This window comes from Gymnoscopelus microlampas (assembly GCF_963454915.1).
Source record: "Gymnoscopelus microlampas genome assembly, chromosome: 9".
NCBI lineage: Eukaryota > Metazoa > Chordata > Actinopteri > Myctophiformes > Myctophidae > Gymnoscopelus > Gymnoscopelus microlampas.
Genome location: NC_139946.1, coordinates 18,637,696 through 18,653,925, shown reverse-complemented (window position 1 = coordinate 18,653,925; position 16,230 = coordinate 18,637,696). Strand labels below are relative to the sequence as shown.

Below are 16,230 nucleotides of genomic sequence, written 5' to 3'. Positions count from 1 at the left end.
AAATACCAGATCTACAAGCTCACAGCGCGTCGACAGCTTGTAGATCGGCTATTTTCGCCGACTGTTCTCACCCAGAATAGTGCAGCAGCCCCTCCCCTCTCTCTCTCTCTCTCTTTTCTGGCGGGCTCTCAATGCACCCAGGTGCCAGGTCTTGACTGAGTGATTTGTAAGGCACGTTGGAGAACTTCAGAGAAAAAAGGGGGGAAAAAGAAACGAGGGGGGTGGAGAATAATAGGCCCTCTGACAATAGCAGCCTTTGTGGGATGGCCACATATTGCAGGAGGAACCCATTTGAGGTGGAATAGGGTTTCAGGGGAGAGGCGGGGGGACGGGGCGGGAGGCTTCCTCTGTACACAACACAAAAAAAACTATAGAATGCAGTAGTTCTTAAACTTTTTCGTGCCATGGACCCCTAAATTGATGTTTTTGGCCACGGACCCCCATTTGAAAATATATTTTGTGCTGCGGACCCCCAGAAAATAGCAGATGTACAAGCTGATCTGAGCTTGTATATCTGCTATTTTTGAATGGATTAACACATTTTACTGGGGACCCCCTGGGTCCCCCGCAGTCCACTTTGAGAACCACTGCTTTATGAAACAAGCATAGACCAACTATAATGTAGCGTATTCACTCTGACATTCACACAAACGCAGACAGACAGACAGACAAACAAACACACAACAAGCGGTCTGGAACATACAGTACATCGCATAGCATTAATCGATATCACAATCAAATCAAAAATCTATCAAAAGGATAATAATACCCAATTAGTCTATAAAAGATTGAACGCTTTATTATCTTGTCACTTTAATTTAAGGATAGCATTTGATATATATACTGCATATATAAAAGGGCAAAAGAAAAACATCTCAAAATATTTACAATATCCATTTTTGTGTAGCTGTGAAATAATGCATTGTTGTGTAGAAATGGCCAAATGAGGGAGCTGGCTTTTAAGAAGAGGAACCAGTCTGCGCGAAAAAGAAAAAATAGATCTGAAAATATTTACAATAGGCATTTTTGTTTGTTCCTACACTACATACAGTTGATGAGAGAATTTGTCGTGATGTAGAAATGGGCGTGGAAAGGTGGTGGTCCTTTTTTGGAAGATTGTTGAATGTTTGGAATACCAGAGCACTCTCATTCATTAGGCAGCAGAAGAAAGCGAAGTTCATCAAATAGAACAGTGAATGAATCAATGATTGAATGACGAGGGGTTTGTGTGAGTCAGTCAGTCTGTCAATCCTCCGACAACAGCCTATGGAAGTGATCCTTCCTTCTTTTCAACGCTTCCCGTAAATCCTCCTAGAAAACAGTGAGACAGAGAGAGATCAGAGTGTGTTCATAGTGATTTGAACCCTAGCGTCCCTATTCTGGGGTGAATAGATTTGGTGTAGAGGAGGGAAATGTGAGCGGACCTAGTATAGAGCCCTGGAGGACCCCAGTCCACTAAGTATATAGGGTTTAATGCACTGTTTCCCACACAGTGGGTCGGGACCCATGTTTGGGTCGCGGACCAATTTGTATTGGTCGCGAGTAAATATCCCATTTTTTCTTGTTTCCTACATTTAAAAGAAACAATATGACTTCAAAAGATTTAAAAAAAGTTTAAACAAAAACAAAATCACAACTTTTCATTAATTAAAAACAATTCCAACATTTTTCAAAAGTATTTCATAAATAAAAAGGGGGAAAAATCTAATCATTTCCATTAATACATTTAAAAAAAGTTTAAGTAGTAGTAAAAATAGCAGATCTACAAGCGCACCGCTTGTTGTGAGCTTGTAGATCTGCTATTTTCACTAGTTTGTGCCACGGGCAAACGTAAAATGTCTTGAGCTAAAAAGTTTGGGAACCAAGAACGATAACTACAAAGATAACTATAACTATATACGCTGAAGAACCATAACGTTCAGTAAACATGTTGAACGTGGCGCCATGTCAATTCGGATGGATTTCGATTGGCTGTCAGACAAGTGTTTATATCGTTCATAAAATCACTCTGAAAGTGATCCTAAAGATAGCTTTCATTACCGTCGGTATAGTTGTAGTGTTACCATTCTTAGTGTGGATCATCCATTAATCTTAAGGGTGGATAGTGTCATTTTAGACTCCATTGCATGATGGTATCACTTGGCAAAAAGACGTGTTGTTAGGTTGTAGAGCGTTTTTTATTTAGCAAACCCCACCATGGTTCTATGGAGGATAAAATGAAGCATACCCCACCCCCACACACACACACCAGTCTAAACAGTAGGTGTGAGGTATCAACACACTCAAAAGGCAGCACATTCATTTATGTCAGCATCGCTGTACGTGTATTCATCTGGGCTCTCCTCTCTGCTTTGGAGTTCCTCCCCCGGTACGGCAGATGTTTAGAAAGCAGAGTGAGACAGTGTGTTGCGGGGTTTAATCCCAGGCCAGCGTGGATGGGGGGGGGGGGGGGGGGTAATTACTGGGTGAGTCAAACACACCAAAACCTTTGCTCTGCCTAAAAAGACTCCCACTGAACGACGGTCCACAAATTAAAAAACACACAAGGAGCTTAAAATACACAGCCAGTCGGTGACTTACTGCTCCAGACAGCTTCTCCAGATACGGGATGAGTTTGTGCAGCTCCCTGTCCGTCTGGTCCCCAGACCAGCTCTTCACTGGGATGGTGTTCATCAGCTAAAAAACATTAGAATATACTGTTAACATGCACTGTCCCATAAATACAACACGCTTTTAGCACTGCAACCTAGAGCTGGGCAATTCACAGACAATACATATCAAAACATGTAGAACCAATAACCATGATATACCAATTTGATAATCTTGCCCATGTAGGTTAATTGAATAATCAAGAAGCAGGCTGTTATTTCTTTTTTTTGATAATTTTACATTTTTTATTTCTTATACTGTAACTGTATTTCAACAAAGTTTGTTTTATTTTGATAATCAACTAAATTGATTAGTCTGATTAACCACTTGTATTGACTTACAATTGTGACATGCACAAAAAAGTGAAATAAAGATGATACTGATAGAGGTCATGTTGCCCAGCTCTATTGCAACCCTATACAAAACCACGAAGCAGTGGGATTCAAAAGCGTCCAATAAAAACTGGAAGCCTGCTGAACTGAATGAATGAGAGAGATACGTACATGATAGGGGTAGGTGTGGGGGGCGTTGTCTAGGACCACCATCTTGGCTAGGTCCCTCTCCAGAACCTCCAGGTCTTTGATGTAGTGACCCAGAACACACACACAGTCCTGCTGGTACAGACGATGTCTGTACAGGGAAGAGAGAGGAAAAAAAGATTAAAAAAGGTGCAGTAAGCGATATAAAAAAATGTTACGGAATACAGGATTAACAAGTGAAAATGGAAGTGATGACACAAAGAATTGAGCTGACAAAATTTTAACAAGAAGTAGAACACTATCAAATGAAAGCTGATGAATGGAGAATGTTACTGTCTGAACTACTATCTAGAGCTTTAACTTTATAACAAAACTCTTTTTGTTTTAACCAAATAATATAATTTACACTACCGTTAAGGACACATCAACACAGAGAATGTGACTGTGTGTGTACTCTCTTCCAGTTTACACAGGTACACAGTGTAAACAGTCGAAAACATGCAATTTTTTGTCCAGCCATCGGCAGCATAGCACCATGTGTGTCTTGCTAGGCAACAGGAGGCAGTTAAACGCCTGTGAGGGTGGAAACCTTGTATGTCCAAAACCGTTACTTTTCAGAAAAGAACGTGGGTTTCAATGTAGTTATTCTTAAGTTACAAGCTCTTGTTAATACTTTATATTTAAATATTTATATGCTTGATTATAGGTTTCTGTCCGACAGTGATAGGCTGTCCACTTATGGAGACAAAAAGCACAAATAGGACAAAATCTTTGGAGGAACTTACCGGAATATTGTTTTCTTCGGATCCAAGACGTCCAGTATCTTCTCTGCGTATTCCTTCTTAGCAGATGTATAAACAAATAGCTACAACAGAACACACACACACAACAACACAGATGTTACTGATACGGAAACGCTGTCCGGATGCAAGTCACGCTGAGTTTACTTACACATGTAAAAAGACAATCAAAACAAATATGGGGCTTCTATAAACATCTCACACCAACAAGAGAGATGGGGAAGTAATAAAAGCCAACCTGCCGCAGAATATGAACTTCAAGGAAAGGTGATCACGTAATAGTTTTTTTTACTAATTTGTTTTTCTGTCTTTTTCTTCTTTTCTTCAGTTTTTGTTTTTATTTATTTATGGAACTGCTGGTCCCCTTGTAAACTTGTATTCTTTTGTATTGTTCTTATTGTACTTTTATGCTATTTAATGACCTCTTCCATTAAGGAAAGGATTTCAAATAAGCCTGCTGGCTGCTTCCTTTTCTTGCACAATAACTTGTTTTCTTTTGATACGTATTGTTTCTATTTTCATATTACAAATGTGCTAATAAACTAAACTAAACTAAGCAGTGAGAGGGAAGGTGTGTGTGTGTGTGTAAATCAGAGGATGAAGAGGTTTGTGTATTTTAAGTACAGAACTTTATCCAGGGTCCCCACACATTTTTAGCAATGAATTTCCAAAACTTTTCCAGAATGTTTAGCCCAATTTCCAGGCCTATATGACAATCATTCGGCGCAATAATGTGTCTCTTACTCCTATGTAGAATGCCCAAAGGTAGGCAGTGTAGCAAAAATAAGGTTTGAGACATACATTAGGCTGCCGTCACACAGCCTGTTCGGCGAAAAACTACTTATGTTACATATTTTGTGTAATATTATTCATGTTTATGAAAATGTTTTGTTTTAACAAAAACAATAGCCAAAAACAATGCATAGCCAAATATTTTTCCAGGACCCTTGATAAATTCCAGGACCTTTGATGAAGTTTGATCAATTTCAAACCTTTTCCAGTACTGGATTTTTTTTATTTTTTTTTCAAAATATTTCCAGGAATTTCATGACCGTGGGGACCCTGTTTATCGTTTGTGTAAATGGGTTGAACGCAGGCCCACAACACGGAATACGTCATACGAGTTACATTTTACCATTACTACTACTACTACATAACAGCTAATTGACAACATACCTCAAACATACTGTAAATAGTAACTTCTACTGAACACTTAAAAGTCCACCAAAGAAAGATGAATCAAACTCACCTCGTAGACTTTGGACATGGACTGCAGAAACTCCTGAACTCCTGGTCGTAAAGTCATGTAGACCTGTGGCGAGGACCAGAGAGAGTTGTTATCTAATATCGTTGCTGTCGGGAAGATCCTCTCATCTCCACATTCAACGTTTTTTTGTAAATGAACGACCTACTTGATCATTCTACAGCGTCACACAAAAGCAGATCTGCAAGCTCGACACGTGGCGCGAAGCTTGTCGATCTGCTACTTTTGCTATTTTGGAATTTGAATCCGGAAAAGCAACAGGTTTGGACATATGAGGTTTCCACCCGACAGAGACGATATACAAAGTGGATTATTCAACAGTGTGTACCTTCTTTACACACAGTGTGTACACCCTTTTGGGGTCCAAATGGACCCCAAAAGGGTCCATTTGGTTACATCTGCACACTCTCAGAGTTAAAGACAGAGTTAAATTAACACTGATTGGGTGGGGTCCCAGAGATAAAAACTAAACCAAAAACCACTGTGTCAAATGCGGGTCTGTGGCCTAATGTATATCAAACTGGGGGTCCTTAAAATGAAAAAAGTTGAGAATCAATTAACGAAATGAAGCTGGGAACACTTCAAAAGCCCCCCTACTATGCGAGACATGTAAAGACAACTTTACAATAAATCTCTTTAAGAGAATACCAGCACTCACGGAACTGTCTATACAACGCTGATGAAGGCTTGACGCCGGAACGCATACGTTGTTCTGTCTGCTCTGCAGTATATCATGTCGACTTAAATACATAAATAAAAGTGCCTTAAAAAGGACGGTTCCGTGAGTGCTAGTATTCTCTTATAGCAATTTATTGTTAAGTAACTTTTCCAGAGCGTGCACCCGGTAAGAAAGCTCAGTATTATTCAAACGAGTTGGAGTCGGGCTCGCACCCTTGATGTAAAGATGAGACAAACCTTGTACTGATGGTCCTGGAAGGGTGTTTGAAACGAGTATGCTGCATCTGGGATGACACTCAGAGAGCTGTACATCAGAGTTTCATCCTACAAAGACACACAGTAGGGGTTAAAAAAACGAATAATAATCTCACAAATCCAAATCAGTGATTTCTGAAACAGTGTGAAAGAACACCCCCCCCCCCCCCCCCCCCCCACACACACACACACACACACACACATTAGTGCTGTGTTTTCTAAACAAATAGCACGATGAGTAAAATTATGAAGTTTTAATATTATTGTACGTTCCTGCTGTTCTACATCCAGCCAGCCAAAGAAATCGCAGATTGAGGCTTTAACCTTTTATAAAATATTGTACATTATATTAAAATAAGATGTTTTCTATTGCTAGTTTGATCAATGCAAATGCTCTTTCATTTTGCAGTGGAGCAGTGTTAAGGTTACAAGCCAAGAGAAAGACACGCTGGCCTCTATGGAAACTAAATCAAACTAAATCAGTCATGACGACCGAGAACTTTAACCATGCAGACAGTCGTCATAGTGCTGAATAAAATATATCGGGTGGAAACCTCATGTGTCCAAAACTGTTACTTTTCAGGATTCAAACCAAATGTAGCAGATCTACAAGCTCAAAACGCATCGTTTCAAGACACGTTTCGAGCTTATGGATCTGCTACTTTTGTGTGACTCTGTCGTAAAATATGGAGATAAGAGGTTTCTGCCCAACAGCAACAATATTTGGCTTCAGGGTGGCAAACATGTACATGCACACTCCTTTTTATTCCTGATTGATACTCCATCTACTCCTGATCTTCAAGCTCATCATCAGATCATCAACAGTGTGTCACGTCATGATGACACATTAGCTTAAAAAGGTAGGGTAAGTGATATTTATTTGTTAAAACGAAAAGGTTTTTGTTAAAAGGTTAAAGCTCTATATTCTAATCATTGCTATAGTGGTTGTTCAGTCATAAGGGTTTCCCTGTCTGTCCAGCTCTTTCATAACCAGAAAATACATGTTCAGGTAGGTGAGAAGATTTCAGCCAATCAGGAGAGAGTACCCATTTATCAGCTTCATTTGTATTAGTACTCCAGTTCCAATTTTGTATGATCATCTATTTGTGTCATCACTTCCAATTTCACTTAATCTGTATCCCGACTGAGTTCTCTATCAAGATTGGATAGAATTGGTATCCCCAGATGAAATTGCATTTTCTGTTTAATAAAGTGCTGGAGAGACATGGAGACTCCTGTTACTGAACAAACACTCTATACAGCAATAAGTACTATCAGAATATAGAGCTATTTAACACTTATTTTAGTCAATGAAAATCACTTACCCTACCTTTAACTACTTAAACCCTATAGTATTAGTTAACCTTCAGGGCTCTATACTATCCAAAGAAGGCAGAAAACCCCTATAAGCTAGTATAAATGTAGCTTTTAAGAGTTTCCTGGCCTAGTAGTGAACTGACCAGGTCTAGGACCATGGTGGCCTCTGGCATGCTCCTTGTCTTTGGTGGAATGTCTCGTGGACACGGTGTGGACTGCTGAGAACGAGAAGGAATGTTCTTGACGAAGGCAAATCTGAAGCAAACAAAAAAAAAACTGTTAGTTAAAGTTCACACAAACAGGATGCAGGTTAGCTGACATTAGGAAGAATGACACCATCAACTTTATAGATCTTTTTACCAGGTTGATTGAGAGAGGAATTCTAAAAAGATGCGAGTGAGCCTCTGTAGTAAGTAAGTAAGTTATTATCGGTATCAGCCGAGAATGTGGGAGTCTATCCCCGTTACAATGCACTAGTCCCCTGGGAAATAGTTTGCTGAGGTGGAGCGCAACAGCTACCATCAGCTCCCAGTACAAACCGCACGCCTTGCCGCACCCAATCCATGCTAATCATAATACTCATACGCTGAGTTGGCGGTGCCCGTGATCGAACCCATGACCTTGTGATCCAAAAGGCGAAAACTCTACCGACTGAGCTACTCTGTAGGGTCAGGTGATACTTACGGGTTGAACACCTCATCATTGTCCTCGTCACCGGCCAGCAGGCCGATGGAGCCGGAGCCGTAGCCGAACACGCACTGCTCCGGAGTGGGACTCATCAGCACATCTCCAGTCCTGGGACCCCTGCACGGGCTGCACTGATCTGAACACACACGCATACAAACCTCAGGACAAGGTAAACATACAGACACCTGTCGAGAAGTGTGATCATGTTCCACTCGGCAGCCATTTTTGCTCTAAAGTCACGCAGGGGTGGTGTCTCAAAAAAGCTGAACCACACCAGACATCACATTTGAGTAGGGCTGCAACAGTTAATCGAACTAACTAACAGATCCATAAGCTCACAATGCGGCACATTGCAATGTGTTGAAAGCTATTTTAGGTATTTTTGTGTCATACTGGTGTACAATTGAGTATAACACAGGACCCAAGTGGTAAATCAGACAAATTGATTTAGGTGATTAGTTACATAATTTATATAATAACAATTATCAAAGATGAGTGTTTTCATGTCGATTCGTTGATATATAGAAAATAATTGATAGTCGCAGTGGAGATTGAACCTGTGAGACGTACGGTACTGTACAGTACAGACATCACATCACATCCAGGTGACATGCAGTGTGTTGTACTCACTCTCCTTGGTGGGGGACAGGAAGCGGACGATGGGAGTGTAGATGCTCCTGGACGTGAAGTTGCAAGGAGAGCCCGGGTCTATCTCTGCTAGGGCCCGGCGCCGTCGCAGCGGTGTCTTGAAGGCTGTATCTGAAACACCACAAGATAAAACAGGAAAACTTGAAATAAACGGGAAACTGGTCTAATCACACACAAAAATAGGGAACTTGAGATCCTGTGAGTGATGGGATCACACCAGCCACGAGGCCTAATCTATGTGTACGTGTGCATGGAACACAGGACTTTTCTTTGGTGAGCATACCCAACTATGCCACTTGGTGTACTCAAATATACCTAATGATCAGAGAAAGATGAAGCAGGGACCCCCACTACATTGTATAACTTTGTGTTCCATACTAAACTTTATTATCATTATTTAGTATTTATTTTGTATTATTATACTTTTGTTTAGAAAGGCTTCCATGCAACTTGATGAGAGGCTTTGGAACAACAACCACCAAAATCTGTCAGAAACCTTTTCTTTTCATCCTGGTATGTGTTATGTCATGTCACACAAGTTTCCTCATGAGAGCTGCTCTAACGAGAAAGAGCGACAGCTCCAGGGTGTGTTTCCTAATGTTGACAATGAGGTCAGAATATATCTCTCCTCATTTAAACGAGGAATTCATTTGAATTCAATTCATTTGCATTCAAACGCCAGCGTGGAGAGATAATGTTCCAAGCTGGGAATGATCAGCAATAGACTGAGGAGGACATTGATGCATGAAAACTGAACCATCTAAAGTTTGGGCTAAGGCTGTTGCTTGCCGAAAACCTTGTTCATACTTATTGCAGCTTATGAATTGTGGCTTCACATGTAAATGTGCATCTCCGCCCCCAAAGGGGTCTTGAAAATCGGCTTTTTAAAGATTTTTTTAAACTAGATTTTTCAACATTCAAACTATGCTAATATGAAAGAAAAGGAACAAAAATAATAAAACAAACCTACAAGAATCCTAAATTGCCTACACGAGGAGTCATTCTTTGGGCCTGGTCACGTTTTGGGTTTGGTATATCACCCTTCCCAGTTGTTCTCAGTAACGATTACTGAGAACTATCCACTGGCACTCATTAGTGTTCATTTGCCGTGCTAATGGCAACCAGGTATCAGCTAGCCAGTATCTGCTGACCACCTACCTCGGACCACCACACCCACCTTCCAACTAGGCTTTCAATATGAGCTCAACTACACACGCTTGTTATAGGTAGTGTAAGTGTCATTTTTTGGTTAAAACAAAAGTTTTTTTGTTAAAATTAATTAATTGATAAATACCCATTTATCATCTTTCCAATTTTGTCTGCTCATTTATTTATTTCAGCACTTCTAATTTCACTTTTCTTTTACCCTTTATCCTGTATAAGTTCTCTCTCCTGATTGGATGAAATTGGAATCCCGTCCTGAAAATGTATTTTCTGTTTACTAAAGAGCTGGAGAGACAGGAAGACCACTGTTACTGATCAAACACTTTATAGCTATGATTACTATGGGAATATAGAGCTATGTAACACTTAAAAAAAGATACCGGCCACCCTTACTACCATTACATTTTGTGACCGCATCATCTTGTACAGTTGTGGCATTAGTGTAGACATTGATATACTAAGTTGTGTAGGGTTGTGCAACTAAAAAAAATTCTAGGTAATCGCACTGAACAAATCTGTCCACAGACAGACGTAAACACCTGGCGAAGTACCGAAACCACTTCTGTGGCATTTGTTACGATGACACACAGACAAACACTCACAAGGTGAAAACAATATCAGATATACGTTCCCTTAAAATATATCTAAACTGATATTTAGAACCAATAAGTGACTTATATAACCAAATAATCGAGAAGAAAGATTTTTCGATATATCAACAAATTGACACGACAAAATTCAAATAGATGTTTTATAATCGACTAAATTGATTAGTCTGATTAACCACATAGCGCTGTATTATCCTTCGGATATTTTCACTATTTGTGTACGGCACCATTGTATAACGATCTACAAGCTCACAACGTGTCATGATCTGCTAATTTTCTTTTAAACTATTTATTTCAATAATCGTTTATTAATTGTAATCAAGGTTGTGTCAAAGTGTTAAATAATTGTGATTTGAACTCATATCGCCCAGCCCTACCCAGCCGTGAACTAAATTAACCCATTAACACCGGGAAAGTATCTGTCATTTGAGATTTTAGCGTTGGCTATTCAAAAAATACCAGATATACAAGCTCACAGCACGTCACTTTGTGCCGCGCTGCAAGCTTGTACATCTGCTATTTATGAACATTTTGGAAAAATGTGTGGAACTACTGGTTCAGAAGGCATTTGTAGAATCGGCCTCAGGTCTTATTAATGGTAGTCATGAGGCAAAAACATAAGTTAACAAGTAAATAAAAACAAGACAATGGAAGGTGTACTGTGGTGGTTAGTCTGTACCCGTCTCACTGTCCTTCCTCCCTCGACCTCTGGGCAGTCCTCTAGCCCGACCTCTAGGCCGTCTGGTTGCCATGGGAACCTCCTCCTCCTCCTTCTCATCATCTGAGTGGGAGGAGTCTGGCTCCACTTCGTCCTGCATGGAGGGGGAAAAACCTGTTCAATAAAGCGTCAACATACAATCACATGACCCTGTCGGGTGGAAACCTTGTATGTCCAAAACTGCTACTTTTCAGGAAATGGAAATAATGAACCTGTGTCCCCCCCCCCCAATCATATGGGGACCCCCCAGGGGGCTCCGACCCACAGGTTGAGAACCACTACATTCGGCCACGGACCCATTTGATGCCTTTTGTAATCTGTGGGACCTCTGAATCGACACAGTAAACTCCTCCATGTTTATTTAACTCTCAAGAGTTCCAGACCCATAAGGGTCCATGAGGACCCCTGGAGGTCCCTGGACCCGACGTTGACAAACAGTGTCTTATGGTACTTGACTATTATTGTCTTCTGTCCGTGAGGCCAAAATAAATGTCCACACATGTACAATGAAGCCGCAGTAGCTGTAATTGAATCTACGGCAGATGACAAAAAATAAACTAGAAATGCACAGAGATGTCACGCCCACGCCACATGCTATGGATATTTTATGCTTCTATTTATAATACCACTGGGCATAGGCATACTGTATGCATACAATATATATAGCATATTGTATAGTGTATAGAGACCTACATTGTATTGCTATCAATGTTGCTATAGTGAACACTACATAGTATTACCGTACGTATATGGTTTGCTTAAGATAAGTTGCTTATCTTTATGTTTTGAGTCAATAGTTGTGTAATCATTTCGTTATTCATGACCTTACAACCAAGTCATCTCAAGGTTTAAAACTGTCCAAGTCAGTGGTGTTACCAACAGACACCTGCTCCACCAGACATGGGCATGAAAAAGTCACATTTCAAAGCAACTCCATGGTGGACACATACTACAACCATAGATTGGCTTGGAAATATCTGGTATCCTTATTCTCACAATGGGTATCATTCTTGGGTTCTTCTGGTATGGCTGAAACCCAAGGATTTTACTCCCATTATTACATCCAGTAAAATATAATTGACGACCAATGCAGTCTTATGCAAAGGTTAAAATGTATGGCATATGGCATGTTATGTAGACAGATACTAGGGTCAAGTAATAGCAGGTTGTGGTGGTGACCCTGTGCACAGAGCAGCATAGTGAGGCTTAACACACACAGCAGGGTGATGACTCTAGTGCTGGTGGGTGGGTGGCTGGGTCATGACCCACTTTAGGTTAAGACCTTGTCTGGTGGTTTAACTGGGAGTTTAATCTGCATCCATGATGCTGCAGTGCTCACATGGACACACAACACGTGCTGCTGCTGCTTGTGTCTGTTCTAATCTGCACTAACTGAAAACAACTTGGAATAAATCAGGGTTTCTGTCTTTCTGAAGATTTAGGCAAGATTTAGATTTAAGACGTCACTCATGAAATTGAACCAATTGGAACTATAGCATCCCTATTCTGGGGGGGGGGGGGGGGGTAACATGGCTGTCGTTAATGGGTTTGAACTAAATACATAGGGTTTATAATAAATAATAATCACAACTCTTATTACACCTACATGTGGCGTTTTAGACCCATTCATTTCTTTCCGTCTTTTTAAGGCCATTTTTTCCACATAAATTAATTTAAGACTTTTAAAGGATTTGCAGAAACCGTTTAGGCTACATACAATCAAACAAACCTAGAAACACATGAATACAATAAATAACGTGAAAACGCACAAAGACCTCATTATTACCTGACTGACATCAACTTGATGAGTAATCAAATAATCAATCACAACTGTTTAAAGGTGCTCCAAGTGGTATTTGTTTGTGAAGTTAAGTGTTAAATATCTCAGTGATCCAAAAGTGATTGTTCACTAAACTTACAGGGGTTTCCCCATCTAGTAATAAAAGGTCAAGTCACAGGTCAGGACTCAGGAGGGAGAACTCATGTACAGGATACAGGATAAACAAGAACAGAAGAACATCACTTTACAGCACCTTTAACCAATTTCACCCTGGCGTCCATGTCATAAATATTTACCCATTTATTTCTCGAATAGAGCAGATCTATGAACTCACAACTCTTGTGAGCTTGTAACAAGCAATAATGTCAATCAGATGTACTCTTTTCGAATGGCCTTAAGTATAAAACAGGGCATACGCCGGTAGGTTATTACACTTTTCTCACTTTAAACACGACATCAATTGCCAGGACATTTAAAAAAAATCAATATAGAACAACTGTCCAGTGAGACTAGTGCGCACGCGCGTGTAGTTTTTGTTATCATGGCAACATTAGCACCACATGCTAACGAACAGGAATGAATTCACACCTCACCTGATATAATAACTCTATGCTCACCCACCGTCCTCACAAATTAACGTTGTTTAATTAAGAATGTATGAGGATTTAAAAAAACAACACAGATTAGGACAACAGAGGGTCCTCAAGGAGTTATTACAGGGGGGGGCACCACATCTTTGCGTGATAGGAACTTTAACCACTGACTTGAACCCTAGCATCCCTGTTCTGAGGGGAACAGTAGCCGAACATAGCAGATCTACAAGCTCGTTGTGAGCTTGTACATCTGCTATTTTCGGTAAATAGGTTTGTGTCGAAGACCCGTGGGTTAGGATGTTGTTATTGTTATTTTACCTTGGAGTGGACGAGGTTGTGCTGTTGTTTGTCGGCCGTGGTGGTCCTGGCTCTCCTCGGGGTGATGGTTCTAGGTGAGCGGCTGTCGTACAGCTGTCTCGCCGACAACAGGTTGACGTTCAGATTCAGCGCTTTGCGTCGCCTCAGCTTCATCTTTTTTACAACAAAAACACTCACAACAATGCTAGAAAACGATGATAAAGGGTCTTTCCCTTGTCCAGTATTTTCCAGTAGGTAGGTAGAGTTACAAACAAACAATGGCCGCTCTTGCTGTGTGTGTGTCTCCTCCCCCAGAGGCAGGGCTATAATAGTGCGTCAGGGGTTTGAATCTTGCCGGGGGAGGCGGGGCCAGTCTCTGCTCAACGTGACCTCGCTCTCACGTGGCAGCGGGAATCTGTGTCACTAGTGCTGCAGTGCTGCAAAGTCACCAGTGGGGGCAGTAAGTAAGTACATTTTACTTAATAAGTAGATTAACTGTTGAGTAGTAGACCTATCTGTACTTTTTTGAGTATTTGCATTTTTGGATACTTATATATGTTTGGGTATTTCTTAAATATGGCTTAAATGGTTAAAAGCCAGGCCAGCTATATAATAATAACAACAACAAGAAGAACAACAACCCCACTACATCTCAGAGGAAAATATTGTTCTTTTACTCCACTACAATTATGACTTACTTTGTAGATTTCGATTATTATTACAAACCACTTCAGCCCTATATATATTTCGGCCATTATGAAAATAGCAGATCTACAGGATCTTGTAGATCAGCTATTTTCAAAAGATCTTTCATACATTTTGAACTTGTGAAATGGGACATTCTGCTCAATGAGTACTTTAACTTTTAGTACTTTAAGTATATTTTGATGCCGATACTTTTGTACTTTTACTCAAGTACATTTTGAATATGGGACTTCTACTTGTAACAGAGTATTTCTACATTGCAGTATTGATACTTTTACTTAAGTAAAACATGTGAGTACTTTTTCCATCATCACTGACAACACTGCAGAGCTCTGGACCATGATGCTGGAGAGGAGTGGAGGCCAGCGACCCCGGAGTCAAGAGTTTTAGTCCCACCACTCTCGCATCACATTGAAAAACAAGAACAAAAACAATCACACATATTTCAGTTGACATTTATGAAAGGTGATATTTTATTCAGTTAAGATTCAAAATAAATGTATTCACACAAACACATAAGAGTAAATAGGCCAGAATAGCTCTTCATCCCATCCAAATTAAAAGAAAAGAAACCTTTAATGTAGTAGAACTATATGTCACATTATAATAAGCCATGATGCCAACCTGGTGTCTGGCTGTTGCCCCTTTTTGATAGAAATTGATCACTGAAGATAACACATCTCATCTCTACTTCACTTGTTTTCCATGGTTCCTGGGAAACATCCCATCCATTGAAATAAAAACATAATTAAAAAACAGGAATAAAGCACATATTTACTGAACAGACTGAAAAATAGAAGACTTTTGTGCCTGGATGTCCAGAGATAACAGTAGTAGTAGTAGTAGTAGTAAGTAACGGTATAGCAAGGTGATTTGTTTTTCATTGTTGTGATTGGTGCTACAGTGTAATAACCCAACCAACTGAAACTGCAGAAGTGCTACATGATAAATAAACCTGTAACACACAAAGGCAGACAGTGTGCAACCTCTCGTACACACGACAAAACTGTAACTTAAGCCCTATCTGGGATAAATCCGTCAAACTGGAGGAGGTAGAAGTCGATTTTCCTGAGAAGTCGTAGAAGACAAAAGACTTATTTAAACTCTGAATTTTCCAAGTTATACACGGAAAACACCTGAAACCACCCCAAAACACGGCATGTCCACCAAGTGCTTCCCAAAAAGGATCACATTACTATTATTATTGTTGCTTGCATCATCATTAATGTTATTATTATTATCATATTAAATTGATAGAACTGTTATAATAAATGTTGTCTCTGTGTGCCGGGCTTGCTACAGCATCATCCAAAAAGTGGTACAGCATGTCCTTAAAAGAAATAACAAAAAACTAAAATAAAAACAATAAACATAATGATATTTATAATAATAATAATAATAATAATAACACAATATAATTCCATAGCCCTGAAAAACAAAAAGCTATTTTCAGAAATATTATATTTAATAAATCTTCATACAGGTTAATTAAAACAATTGTCACAGCAGAAGGCATCTCGTTAATGTTCCATCATTGTATTTCCTTGTTGTGTTCACATGGCAAGTACAACACCATGATAAAACATGT

General features: G+C 39.8%; 1 protein-coding gene across 1 annotated transcript; it reads right to left on the bottom strand.

The window, feature by feature from the left end:
- Positions 1-783: 783 nt before the first annotated feature.
- ctdspl3 (CTD (carboxy-terminal domain, RNA polymerase II, polypeptide A) small phosphatase like 3) lies at positions 784-14,234 on the bottom strand. The gene is made up of 11 exons (XM_084067214.1): positions 13,959-14,234; positions 11,229-11,361; positions 8,760-8,888; positions 8,127-8,265; positions 7,586-7,697; positions 6,108-6,194; positions 5,178-5,240; positions 3,914-3,993; positions 3,153-3,279; positions 2,581-2,676; positions 784-1,311 (listed from the first exon to the last, which is right to left on the bottom strand). Exons 1-11 carry the CDS (start codon positions 14,109-14,111, stop codon positions 1,246-1,248), a joined length of 1,185 nt encoding a protein of 394 aa, XP_083923340.1. The 5' UTR covers positions 14,112-14,234; the 3' UTR covers positions 784-1,245.
- Between the last annotated feature and the right edge of the window lie 1,996 nt (positions 14,235-16,230).

Bases quoted from the DNA above. Each gene is read 5' to 3' on its own strand.
- ctdspl3 (XM_084067214.1), bottom strand. From the start codon at position 14,111: ATGAAGCTGAGGCGACGCAAAGCGCTGAATCTGAACGTCAACCTGTTG. The intron at 2,677-3,152 runs GTACGTATCTCT...AATGTTTTTTAG, and splicing joins CCCACACCTACCCCTATCAT to CTGATGAACACCATCCCAGT. The intron at 1,312-2,580 runs GTAAGTCACCGA...ACTGTTTTCTAG, and splicing joins TGGAGAAGCTGTCTGGAGCA to GAGGATTTACGGGAAGCGTT.